The following is a 13,876-nucleotide window of genomic DNA, read 5'->3' as shown; positions in this document are numbered from 1 at the left end:
GAATACTTGTCCTTGCATCGATCTAATAGGGAAGGTGAATGCAATACATTAACCCCACGCATAGATTAAATTGATGCCAAACAAGAAACGTAAAGCACATGCTTCACCATTTCCCACAAGCAGCACGATGTTTATATATATTCCATCTCCAGGGGCACGCGGGGAGATACGTGCTCCCTGTGTGGTGTTTTTTGCCTGTAAAGAGTCCTCGGCAATGTCAAGGGGTGGGACAAAAAAAAGGAGAGGGCGTTCTCTGGGGACCCTGCCCAGGTTCTGGCCGGCCCCTCGGGAGCGCAGCGCCAGCCGAGGGCACCCGCGCCCCCCCACACCGCCGGGCCCCGCCGCGGCTCTGCGCTCCCCATGCGCCCCCGCGGTGAACGCTGCGATGCCTCCTGCGCCGCTCACAAGGCAGCTGCGGGCTGCTACCGCCATTACCCCCGCTGCCGCGACCGGCGCCGCCATACCGCCCCGTCGGCGCCAGCCCCGCCCCGCCCCGCCGCCCTTCCGGCAGCCCTGCGTCACTTCCTGTGCTGGCCGTAGCGAGGAGAAGATGGCGGCGTTGGGCGAGCCGGTGCGGCTGGAGCGAGGTGAGCGCAGCTCGGGCCGCGGGACGGGCGCTCCTGACCGCCTTGTGCCGTGGGCGAGCTGGGGCGGTGGAGCTGCTGGCCCACCTGCGCCTGGCCCTGGGGCGCGTTGCCGGGGGCCTGTCCCGAGCTCCTGAGGCGGTCTTCCACGTCCCTCCCCGGGCCTGAGGCCTCAGGGAGCGGCGCGCTGCGGCCGCGGTGGAGGCGAGAGCGGGCGGCGGTGGTGGTGCTGCCCTGTCCGGCCCTCTCTGCCGGAGACAGCCGGGGAGCAGCCGAGCGGTGGCTGATTTGAAAAGGTTTCCCTTCGGTAGCTGCTTTGAACAGGTTTCCCTTCGCCTCTGGTTCTGTCAGTGCGTTGGTGGGACTCGCTTCTTCGCCTTGTCTTTATGCAGCCCGCAAGGATTTTTCTCGCCCGTCAGTTTGTGGCTGGGTTTCCATGGACGCACTCGCCCCAGGCCTTCTGTAGCTGCGTCTGCTGTGCCTTCGCTAGTGTCAACGCTTCTGCCAGCTCTTAACTCAGCCTGCTTACTCCCTGTTTGTGTTTCTCTCCTGGGAAAACTTACTCTTGAACAAAGCTGAATTCTTAGCTTTAAGTTCAATCTGTTAGGCGGTGTCTTAGCAACAATAATTTACTTGTTTTTATAGAAGAGAACTGACACATGCAGGATTCCTTCAACACTTGTTCATGGTTCTGCTCAACTCTATTACCCTCTCACATCTATGTTTTCATCCCGATTTTCCAGTTTATAGTCTTCATTTGTATTGTTAATACTGTGCATGTGCAGTGTGTAACTAGAATTAGTAGGGAAACAGATAAAACACAAAACCTAGTTGTGTCTTTTTTCTGCAGTATGTCTGTGGTTTTTATCCAGGGCTTTTAAGAAACAATGATAAACTTCCTTCAGGGTGGTTCTTCAGAACTGTGCAAGGTCCACAGTAGCTCAGAGAATACAGGCCTGTATAAACAGTATATACAATTGGTTTATTAGTATGTATTTAGGAAAATAGGGATGGGAAAATGGAATTTAAATGGGAAAAGAATACTGAGAATGAGAAATCCTGTTCTTGAAAAGGAAGGCAGTTAAGTGGAGTGTAGGTGACTGGATGAACTGTTTTCCTACTGCCATTCCCATTGGGACTACCACCTTTGCTCACAGTGCTAGATGCTTTTCTGTAGATGTATAACATGCTGTATGTACCCACTTTACTGTGTTTGGTACTATCACGTTACCTACCACAGAATTCAGTTTTTCTGTTTCCCTAACCCTCTTCCCTATTCCACAAGTGAAGCACTTGAAACATGTGAGAGAAGGCCTGTGAATAGGGACTTATGTAAGAACTTTTCTTCCCACTCTGCAGCTCATCTACCCTCCCTACTCCAAAGCTTGTTAATTAGGGCAGCTGCTTTGGCAGTAGATTAGTTGCTCTTGGTAGGTCTGCTGAGTTAAACCTCAGGCAGCATCCTCCTCCACCTCATTACCCTGCCACTATGCTCTATCCATGAAAGCAAACAAATCTGCAGAGTTACTTGGGATCAGTGGAACAAAGGAGCTATTTAGTCTTCTGGCATATTGGTCTCTTTAAGAAAAGAAGAAAAAAGGGAGCACAATGTAATGGACCTACAAAAGCAAGAGCTTTATTTACAGAAATAAATACCCTCTGTTAATTGTATGAGGTTGACTGCAGATAACCTGATGATGAATCATCATCAGCTTGAAAGTGAGCATCACTAATGTTGTTGGCATATAATATAAGAAAAGAGAGAATAGTGTAGAAAATTAGTTGATTTAAAATGGTTACCATATGCTTATCATCAGGGCAATTGAAAATTCTCTCTGTCTGTTCTATCCTCTAAGCCATATTGCAGACACCACCCCCCAAATTCACTGGAGTGCAGGGGTGAAAAAACATTTAACATTTCAAAGTTATTCTTACGGTTTGGTGGTGATGTGTGGTAACTCTGCGTACACCTTGGAAATCCAGACTGTTTGAACACAAGCAGCGGAGGTGGTTAATCAGGAGTATCTATGAGGACACTGCATTTTTCCTTGTTCTGTGTTTTGTTCACACATATGCTTGGAGTGTTGGCATCTGCTGGCTTTTTTTCCATATTCTTTTAGTTTAAATGTATCTTTTTTTTCAGAACTTCAATCCAGTATCCTGTGATCACAAAAAACAATTTGTGAAGAACAGGCAACTGATTCAAAAAGGATGAAAAGGTTAAAAGAAAATATTTTTTTTAATTATGTCTAGATTCCATATCACAGTGAGTTTATGTTTTTTTAATCACTTACCTCTGGAGTTATTTCTACATTGTTCCTTGTTGAAATCCATCATGGAAACAATTATGTAGTGTTCATTTCGGTCTCTGGTTTGGAACAGCTGGCCGAACTATAGTGTTAATATTGCAAGGAAGACAGCTTTCAGCTGACCGTACCCCAAGCAGTAGTTCAGGAGGAAGCAAACTACATCAGCAGAGCAGTCAGCAACTACCCATTTCAGCTCTTAGGAGATCCAGGCAGGAAATATATCTAGTTTATTGATGAAACATGGAGGTCAGAAGAGAGGAGAAATTAGCAAATGGAGTTCTGGAGTCTTGATTTCCGCAGCTGCTCTTTGGATCAGTAGATTGCCGTCACCCTTTAAAATTTCTTGCAGTATCCTAATCAAACTGTTAGATAACAAGTTCATGCACCTTACAGCTTAACATGGTTCATGGGCCACAGACTCAAGAACGGCTGCGTAGGTCTGTACTCGTTATGTGCATGAAATAGTCATTTGTCTGCAAAAGTCTGGAAGTATTTAAATGACAGCTGTATTGTAATTTACATACATACTAGATTTTTTTCATGAATATATGGAGTGTTGCAGGATTGGAGTTGCTGCTGTTGCCATTTGTTGATCCATTCTACTTCAAGCTGTTCGGTGTGAGACTTCATGAAATTAAGATAATTTGTGCTGCTGTTGCTGAACAAAAAGATTACTAAGAGTGTTGGTGTTTTTGCGTCATAAAAAGATTGAAAGATTAATAAACAATCACATCTGGGCTATCTTCAATTTCATCGAATATTTTGTATGTTAAATACAAAATGCGTGTCAGGAAATTAAAAGCATTAGAAGCATTTTTAAAATTATCTATTTGTAATTATTGTACAAATAGCGAATATGCATGCCAGTGTGAAATGAGTTCTCTGTAGACTTGGGATTAGTAATAGCTGAAGTTTAGGGTTTGATATATCTTTGCTTTAGATACCTGATGCTTGTAAAGCTTGAAAAAAGCTTGCCAAAAAATGCCGAGTTCTCATGGCACGTAGAGACCTTAACTCCCATCTGAAATAATTTGTGTCTTGCGCCTGTAGTGATAATACTTAGATGTTCTTCCATGAAGGGTTTGTTTCCAGTCTGTGATACAGACCCAGCTTTAACAGTGCTGGTGACTGACCAGTCTGTGAGGTTAAGTCCTACCTTGTTTAAGTGACTGCAGCACCTGATCTCAATGTAGCAGTCGGTAAGTTGTGTCTGACTGATAATTTATGGAAGTGGACAGAACGTAACTGTGGGTTGTCTATTGCCAGTGCACTTCACCTTCATTTCAGAAGATACACCCCACTGTTTTTTCATCCTGTTACGTAAATTCTCTCTTTTTACACTTAGGAGAAGTTCGTGGCTCTTGCACGTCTTCTGTGCTGACGTGATGCCATTGAGTAGACGTGCATTCACATGAAAAATGATTGCATAAAGGTTAATTACTGAAAAAAGGAAGTAATGTGTCTGGGATGTAGCAGTGTCCCAGACTTCATCCTTTTCTAAAATAATCTGTGCCTTATTTGTATAGTAGATTAATCACTGCTGCTTTGCCTTTGTGATAATGAAGGTAATCCTTTCTATCTGCTTTTCTGAGGGACTGTTCTACTTCTGTTCAAGGACTTGCATGATTCAGAATCATCACTAATGTAACACTTTGGAAATACAAGTGAGGGATATTAACGTATTCTACTCTTGTAGAGCTGCCAGGAGCATGTCACATAGCGTTTGATGTCGTGTTTGATGCCCGTCTTGAGTCGTACTGGTCTGGAATCAAATCCTTCACACGGATTTCAGTTTCACAAAGCAGCATCTGCATTTATGAGAATATGGACAACATGAATTCTTAGGAACAAATTTCTAGGAACTCGAACAAAGAGGTTTGAGGTTGAGGATTCTAGACTACAGATATTTCTCTTTCAACTGAGAATATCAAAAGGAGTTTGGTTGTTTTTCTGAGCACTTTAGAGAAAAAAATAGGCCAGATAGTTCTCAACCCTGTTGTAGGGAAAGCATCGAGTGTACTCTTGCTGAATTAATTCTTTGAATATAAAAGGAATGTTAGCATATTTGACAATATTCTAGCTGGTTTTAACAAAATGTTATCCATGCAGTAGATAAATTATGAAGTTATGCATATGACATGTTGATAGTGTGTAGATCACTGAAATATTTCAGCCTGATTTAAACTTCAAGGAAAAATCAGATTCTTTAAAATATACATAATGGCAGTGATACCTCCAGATATGTTACAGAGTTGGATTGCTGTGTCTGACTTAAAAATAGTGGGGAAAATACTGTGTTTTATTGTAACATTTTGTAGATACATAGTTTTGTGCGGGAAATTAAACTAATAGGTAGTTTTAAGGTGTATATAAGTGTGTGCACACACAGAGACTGCTCCGTTAACTTAATTTAAAACAAAAAAATCAAAAAAAACCCAACAAAAAACCCTTTGTATTTCCTCAGGCATTCCTCATTGCTAGTGCTTTTTTTTTTTCTGTAGACATCTGCAGAGCAATTGAGTTACTGGAAAAATTACAGAGAAGTGGAGAAGTGCCACCACAAAAGCTACAGGCTTTGCAAAGAGTCCTTCAAAGTGAATTCTGTAATGCTGTAAGGGAGGTAAGTGAACTTGACGTAAGCAGTTACCTTGAGTTAAAAAACAGTTTTACTTTTTTGTGTTCAATACAATAATCTGATTTTGTTCTTTCCAAAAGCTGAATTTGTCTTAGAGTTTAATAGAACAAGACTTATTGTTAAAAGTTCAAAAGAAGATAATTTGGGATAGCATAGGTTTATTGAACAAGAGTCAGGAGCAAATCCCTTTTTAGAGGTTATTTAGGGAGTCTGTCCTTACTGGCAGCTAGAAGGCTGTTACTGTCTCGGAATGTAAGAATGGACAAAGTATGAATTGCCTCTGTTTCTCTTAAGCCAAATCCACATCACCTTGAGGTGGAGCCTTGCACCACCTTATCTTCATTCCAGATGCTCTTTCGAAGATTTTTTAGGTAATTGACTATGCCTTGCTGTTGCTGTTGGTGCTACCACTGATGGTAACACCTGGAATGATTGAAAAGATCTGCTTGTAAACACAGGTGTCGTCTTAATGTTTTCATCCTATCGAGGACAGTTATTGCTTTGCAAGTCCAAATGGTTGGCAGGTAGATGTGAGTATGTGGGTTAGCTCTCAGTGTAAGCACCCTCTTAGTATTAGTCTTCTTACTGCCTCTGTGTTTTTGATACCCTTTTTTTCTTGAGATATTCAGTCAGTTGCATCAGTTGAAGGAAAATATGGGGTTTTGGGGGAGAGCTGGGTCGTTGGGAGAGCTTTGAAGAGCTGTCCTTAAGTGATTTTGCATGCATCCTTATTAAAGAGTTCCAGCTTGAATCAAACAAGAGAAGGTAGTCATCCATGTCTTCAGTCAGGTGTGTTAGACTAGCCATGAGCATTTCTAAATTAATGGTGAGGTTTGCATGCTGTGGAAGGAGAGAAGATTTAGGTTGAGACCTAGATATGTGTGGATTAACTGAGCAATAAAGATGCTGAGGGAGTTGTTTCTTCATAGTATGGTAGATTGTCACTTGACACTTTGTAGTGAATCAGAGAGTTAACCTCTTATTAGAGGTGTGTACTTTCTAATTTACACATTTTTAAGTTGTAGCTGATACTTTGTTATATTATCTAAGCAGAAAAAGATCTGTTTTCACCATACTTAAACTGTTTTGTCTCTAAAGGTGTATGAACACGTGTACGAAACTGTGGATATCAGCAGTAGCCCAGAAGTTAGAGCTAATGCAACAGCAAAGGTAAAAGCCAAACTGTAACTTGTGTAAAATACAGTAGTTTGCTACTTTAGAAGCAGAAGAAGATTATTTAAAGTTCAGAAGGATATTATCTAGATGTCTGCTAAAATGGATAAGCTTAACGGGTTATTAAAAGGTGTAACAAAAGACTTGTTATTTTTAAGTTTCTTCCGTTTTAATTTTATTTTTGGGAGTTCTAAATTTTTCATACTAGTATTAGTATCTAGAGAATTAATCTAATTTGTCTTAATATTTTAATGCTTTGAGATAAAAATACTTTTTCAGCCTTCTCACTGTGTCTAGCTAAGGGGTCTATATTTAGTTTGATATAAATAAGAAAATCTTCTTTCTTACAGGCCACTGTAGCTGCATTTGCTGCTAGTGAAGGTCATTCCCACCCCAGAGTGGTTGAACTACCCAAAACCGACGAAGGGCTTGGATTCAACATCATGGGAGGCAAAGAGCAAAATTCTCCAATCTACATCTCTCGAATTATCCCTGGCGGTACAGCTGATAGGCATGGAGGCCTGAAACGCGGAGACCAGCTGCTTTCCGTAAACGGAGTGGTAGGAATTTTTCTTATGTAGCAGTAACTACTTGTTTCCACGTGGGGGCATACAGAGAATATACATGGCACAAGCTCCGTGTCTTTTAGTCTTGGCAAAATAGCTTCTTTTTGGCCTTGCGAGAACAACTTGCTTAGGTTTCTGTAGAGTTGTGTGCATTGAGAGTTCTAGGATTATACTTTGGTTATCTGTCTCAGCTGGGAACTGTGCTATTTATGTCAGTATTTCAGATTCTGAGGGGTTGTAGAAATCTAGTCAAAGTATTGTGTTGTGAAACAGTATTAAACTGCCATTATGGCTTGCTCTTTCATCTGAGTTTCATGATGCAGATTTTAATTAATATAGTTTTCTGCACCTTCTAAGGTAAGTAGTGAATTATGCTCTGTTGCATTAGACTGACCAGATTCTCATTATCCCAATAAAAATGCTACTGCATGATGAAAGCTGTAATAAGATGGAGCTACAAGGTGGTGTTATCTTCAGTTGTGTGATTTTTATTTTTTTCATCCACTTAAATGTACTGAGCTTCAAAAACAGAGACTTCCTAACATATTTTAAGGAGTATGTGTCTAAAGTGCTGTTGTAGATATTTATTTTTAATAGGTATCCTCTTCTGAAGAGTGACAATACAAAAAGCAAAACGCAGGGTGACTGGAAAGAGGAGACTGTGGACAGGCTTTGAGTTAAGGCAGCTGCTAGTCAAATGCATGTAAATATCCCTCAGACTCTTGCTTCTGTTGACAGAGAAGCTGTATGCTAGCTTAAAATTAAATGTTTTCATCATTACATCTGCAAACTCAATTTTATTTTAAGACTGAGGGTTGAACTAAATCTTGTGCTCTTTAACTCGAGTGGGGTTTTTTGAAACATGAAAGGAATAGATATTTACTGGGTGTCTGTACTGTGAGAAGTCCCTGCTAGCACAGATCTCTAACATACTTGGCTCTTGACTGTTCCCTAGGAGTCAAACTGTCCTTTTTGGGAGATATAAGAGAAATCATGGCCATAGTGATGCAGCTGTCCTTGGCCTAGCCTTCCTAGTGTTTTGAAGCATTGAGGGACAGGTGTAGAACTCTCTTCAGATGAGGTCTTCCTCACCCACAGACCCTCTTAAAGAAAACAAAACCACCACTCCACCCCAAACTGAAGCTGACCATCAGAGAGTCTGTAGAGCTAACAGTGACTGTGTGTGTGTGCATGCACTTGTATAAATATATATAGCCATTGTAAGAATACAGTGAGTGAGTCCATAAAATACTGTTGAGAATGCTAATGTGGTCTCAGAAGAAGAATCTGTTGATGTTTGCAGGTGGAATCCTGTCATCTTAATACATATGACAGGCATTTTCTTGTAATGGTAATTTCTAATTTAATACTACTTAAAAAAAAAAAAAGTGCCACTGCCAAGACTGCAGTGAATGTGCCTTAAAACAAGTTGGTTTTTTTTTTCCACTGGGAAATCTTGAGTGTACTCCAGAATTTTAGGTCTTTTGATACAATTAAACTTTACAAACCTTTTATTACCAGTTTTAAACAGAACAGCCTACACATCCACTTGAATAACAAAAATGAAAACATTCACATGTATGTGTTGTCTAAGTCTGACAGAAGAGAAATAACTTGGGTTTTTTTAACTGTTGTCTTTCTTTCTGTAAGTAACTTTATAGTAACGGGGAAACCCTCCAATCAACAGGTACATCACCTGCCTTCTAGCTTCTAATAGCACCAGTGGGAGGTAGGCTTGGGGTAGTCCCGTCATTGTGTTTAATAAGTTTGGGAGAAATAAGTTTTGCTGATGAAATGTATGCTGTCCAGGAATGTATATTTGGATGCAGTTTTTGGGAATTGTTGCTTAAAATTTGAAATTAGATGAATCTAATATAACCCTAATAAATTCTGAGAGTTGTTTTAGGAAAGTATTTTTATTCTGTTTTTACTGAGTTGGCTTAGGCTGTTCTTAATCAATGTAGAGGAAATTAATTTGAATGCCTTGCATTTACTGAGAGATGAGTGGAGCACTAAGATAAGCAACATACTGCGTGTTAGCTGCTCTATTGCAGGTGCCCAGTATGCGCTGTTTTGCCTTGTAACAAAGGGTAGCATCAAGAAGGCAACTATCTTGCAGTTGTCTGTGACAACTTATTAGGCAAATTGAGGATGACTACTGAACTTAGAATGCATGCTGGAAGAAGAAAAACCTTGAATTTTAAATAAGTGTCCGCCTGAAGTTGTTGGATTTTAAGTGTAATTTTGTAATTGCCTAACGTTATCCTTATTTCACTTACTGTATGTAAATACCGAATTTAATTGTTCAGCATAAACCTAACCAAAAGTTTGCACTACTCTTTTGTTAATACTAATTAGTATATTTATCATCACCTCTCATTGATTTGCTGAAGAACAAATCCTGAACTTGGGTGACGTTTTCCTTGTGCAGTCTTCAAACTAGAATACTTCAATATTTGATTATGTAGAAGTTGTACAAAAAATTAAAAAAATCTGTTTTCAGTATGTGTCTTTACTAATATTATACTTAATGGTTTATGCTTTGCAGAGCGTCGAAGGTGAACACCATGAAAAAGCAGTAGAACTGCTGAAGGCGGCTCAAGGAAAGGTTAAATTAGTTGTGCGATACACACCAAAGGTCCTGGAAGAAATGGAGTTGAGATTTGAAAAAATGAGATCAGCAAAACGCAGGCAGCAAAATTAACATTGTATGCAATAACTTAAAATATATTCTATTTGCATTTGAGAGTTTGCTTTGTGACTCAGTTGATCCAATGCCTGGGCTACAGAAGACACTGTCCTTTTCATTGAATCGCAGAATGATTGAGGTTGGAGGGGCTCCTGGAGGTCGTCTAGTCCACCCCCCTACACTCCGCCCCAGCTAAGAGGAGGGTTAGCTAGAGAAGGTTGCTCAGGACTGTGACAAGCTGGGGTTTTGAGCATCTCTAAGCATGGAGACACCAGAAGATCTCTGGGCAGCCTGTTCTAGTGTTTTGATCTCCCTCACACTGTGAAGGTCCATTCTTATGTTTAAATGGAGCTTCCTGTGTTTCCCTTTGTGCCCATTGCCTCTTGTCCTGTCACTGGATGCTACTGAGAAGAGTCTGGCTCTTTTTTTACTCCTCCCTACCAGGCATTTACACACATTGGTAAGATCACCCCTGAGCCTTCTCTTCTCCAGGCTAGGCAGTCCCAGTTCTCTCAGCCTCTCCTTGTCTGTCAGATGCTCCAGTCATTTAATCACCTTTGTTGCCCTTCACTGGATTTGTTTTTTATGCCCATGTCTGTATTGAACTGGGGAGCCCAAAACTGGACTCAGCACTTGAGTTGTGTCTCATCAGGGCTGAGTAGAGGGGAAGAATCACCTCCCTCAGCTTGCTGGGAATGTTCTTCCTAATGCAGACCAGGAGGCTGCTGGGCTTCTTTGCTGCAAGGGCGCATCAGTGGCTCACGGTCAGCTTGGTATTGTTCTCTGCCAGGCTGCTTTGCAGCTGGTTGGCCCCCCAGCCTGTACTGGTGCATGGGGTTATTCCTCCCCAGCTGTAGGACTTTGCACTTTTCCTTTGCTGAACTTTGAAATTCTTGTTTGCCCATTTCTCCAGCCTGCTGAGGTCCCTCTGAATGGCTCGCTGAGAGTGTGCTCTGTCCCATCACCCGTGTTGCTAATGCAAATGTTAAACAGTACGGACCCCTGGGGTGCATCAGTAGTGACTGGCATCCAGCAGGACTTTGTGCCACTGATCACAACAACCCTTGGCAGTTCAGACATTTTCAGAGTGTTTTCAGTCTCCGTGCGTTTCACAGTTTAAGAGGAATGTGTACTTTTAAAACGGCCTAAGATACCCTGAAAAAGGCATGTATGTTGGTATTTCTATTGATATTTTTTTTTTAGTAAGTCTCTTTTATGTCAGACCTTTAAGCATGAAAGTGAACTTAAAGATTTTTCAAAGACATTTAATAAGATATTTCTACAATTGGTGTCCCTTTTTTCCTGTTTTCTTTTGGCATTACTTAACATAGAATCTGCAGGGTTTTTTTGCTGAATGATTTTAGAAAAAACGATTCTTATGTAGCAGTATTTTGGCACTTTTCTTAAGAATATGTTGTATATCAACTACAAAACCTAATCATGATCTACTGTGTAGCTGATAATGATACCAGATTTTGTAATGTTTTGGTGAGTACGTTATTTTTACACTTCTGCTAAATTGTAATTCCTTACTCTGGAAATTGTATTACCTCGCCTGTAAATAATTTACAGTTGGTGTTCTCATATAATGATTTTGTAATCGCTGACTTTTACAAATTTGCAACAATCATTCCTGTAACTTATATTATTTTGTACTAATTTTAAAGCAGTAAGGGAAAAAATGTAATTGTGTATGCAGTTCTGGATTGACTCTCTAGATGTATTTTTATATTCAGAAACAGAAGATATGTTAATGCTGTGCAGAAGAATTCCAGATGTTTCCCTGACTTTCTGCTGTTTAAAAGAAACACTCATCTTAATTGTCATACCTCTCTTGTGGTTTTTAGTATGTGCTATTGTAGTCTTATCTACAGACTGACTGTATTAGTCTTGGAATGGTTAGTACGTAAATTATTATTACATTTGTGAGAGTAAAATGTTCTGAGGCTTATATGCCAGGTTACCCTGACATGTGAACTTGTCTGGGGTTTTCTTACTGACTGCTTCTGACTTGGAGGGTTCTTGTTTGTACTACGGAAGTGCTACATCACCATTGCTGTAACACTTTATGTGGAATGGTGCTGTGGTGGCAATAAGGAAATCTCCAAGTATAAGGGATTAATGTCTTATGTAGAGTGTAGGTGGTGGTGGCATGTTTTTTGTGTGCCATTTTGAACAAACTCTTTCTGGACAGAGGTCCATGTCTTGGAATCTACCAGGTTTGAGGCTGTACTTGTGTAGTTTAGGTTTTGGGTTCTTTTTTTTTTTTTTTTTTTTTAAAGCTTCACCTTTTGTTATATATCTAGAATTAACTTGATTGTCTACTGGGTGTCCGTTCACTTGTATGGCAGCTATGAGTGCATCCTAATTGACTGTTAGTAATTTGATTCTTAGAGGCTTAAACTGAAAAGTGCAGTTCTTACTATGTGGCTAATCCCTAGTCTTTTCACACGGAGGGGTATGATCCATTGTGAAATAATTCAGTATGTGAAAGAAAGGAAAAGATTAGCGATCTAAAAATGACAGCATGAAGTTTGTGCTTTGTCAGTTGATCTATTGGAAAAGAAAAAAATGTGATTGCTACAGGCAAGTGAGAAATGTGATTGCTCTCTGCATGTTTGTAAGCATGGTAAGCTTGCAAAGAGAAATTTGGATTTTAAAGATATTGATAGTTTGAATATGCAGTATAAATATTTATCAGTTAGATGACACTGAGCACTGAATTGTGTGGTTGATTATCTGTCATAGGCCTCTTCCAAAAGGTCTCATGGTACTGATACAACCATGTTGTTGAATTGTATATTTTTATGGAACGACTAATGTTTAAAGTATTGAGACCAAAATCACTAGTTAGACCAATTGTGGATGTGTTTTAATTTAATTGTAAAATAGTAGAGATTTGTTTTAGAGCTATAAATAAATATATATATATTAAAGAACGGTATGGATACAAGATAGAAATGTGCATTTTAAAACCTGTATCCCTTGTCTTACTGAGCAAAGAGGTGTTCTGTTACTCTAAGGAAATACTTACTCTAGTGCCGGTAGAGCTGCTCAATGCAGTAGCATTTTTATTCTGAATTTGTAGCATTTGGATACAGTTTGTCAACTACAATGTGGGAAGGTGTATCTGGGCATATAAATTGTACGTGTAGGATTTAATGAAAAGATTTTAAATTGCAACAGCAACAAAAAATCCAATAAACAGACAAGTCATTAACAGCTGTCTTTAATCCTATGAAACCCCTATGATGTTAAGGAAAGGATTCATTAAAATATGCCAAGAAACTTGATCTCTGTTACTACTGAGCAGTGCCTGTACTGTGTTAATATGCAGTCCCTACACACTTGGCATACTTGGGTGTGCAAACAGATTGAGAAGAGATAGAACTTCTGCAGATAACTTCTGCATCTATTGCTGCTGTGAGGGATCTTTGGGTTTGTTCAACAGAAAAATAAAAGTTAAATTTCATGTACATTGTGTTTGTGCGTTTATCTCCTGACTTTCCATTTTGAGTACTGTTTTCAGACTGCTGTAATTGGGTGTTTTTAATCTCTAGGGCATAACTTAAAACACCTTCCATGTGTGTGGGCGTCCGAAGAGAGAAGCTTTAAATCTGTTCTTAGTTTTTTCTCCTCATTGTTTACGGATCTTCCCTTTTCTACCCCAATGTTTTTTGAGTTGTTGGAGAAGAAAATCAGAATGCTATGAAGTATCTACAGTACCTTGGACCTCTTGTGTTTTTGAGACCTCCTTAATCTCAGCTGCATAAACTTACATGATGCATATTATTCTGAGCCAGATACTATCTTTTAATTGTTCGAAGCAAGTACCTCTAGTAATGAGGTGTTGAATTTCTGTAATTCCTTGTTTAAAGACCTTGTAAGGTTGTCAGCTCCTCAGAAAAAAGTGCCTGGAG

General features: G+C 40.0%; 1 protein-coding gene across 1 annotated transcript; it reads left to right on the top strand.

The window, feature by feature from the left end:
• Nucleotides 1-517: 517 nt before the first annotated feature.
• LIN7C (lin-7 homolog C, crumbs cell polarity complex component) lies at nucleotides 518-13,428 on the top strand. Its single transcript, XM_068399936.1, has 5 exons — nucleotides 518-587; nucleotides 5,395-5,513; nucleotides 6,627-6,698; nucleotides 7,052-7,261; nucleotides 9,816-13,428. The coding sequence occupies exons 1-5, from the start codon at nucleotides 551-553 to the stop codon at nucleotides 9,969-9,971; spliced, it is 594 nt and encodes a 197-aa protein (XP_068256037.1). The 5' UTR covers nucleotides 518-550; the 3' UTR covers nucleotides 9,972-13,428.
• Nucleotides 13,429-13,876: the final 448 nt, after the last annotated feature.

The sequence above is a fragment of the Nyctibius grandis genome, chromosome 4 (genome assembly GCF_013368605.1).
Source record: "Nyctibius grandis isolate bNycGra1 chromosome 4, bNycGra1.pri, whole genome shotgun sequence".
NCBI lineage: Eukaryota > Metazoa > Chordata > Aves > Nyctibiiformes > Nyctibiidae > Nyctibius > Nyctibius grandis.
The sequence above is the reverse complement of the archived record's forward strand: the minus strand, read 5'-3'. Positions and strand labels throughout refer to the sequence as shown.

Coding starts and splice junctions, on each gene's coding strand:
- LIN7C (XM_068399936.1), top strand. CDS start 551: ATGGCGGCGTTGGGCGAGCCGGTGCGGCTGGAGCGAG. Junction 588..5,394: donor GCCGGTGCGGCTGGAGCGAG/GTGAGCGCAGCT, acceptor TTTTTTCTGTAG/ACATCTGCAGAGCAATTGAG. Junction 5,514..6,626: donor TCTGTAATGCTGTAAGGGAG/GTAAGTGAACTT, acceptor TTGTCTCTAAAG/GTGTATGAACACGTGTACGA.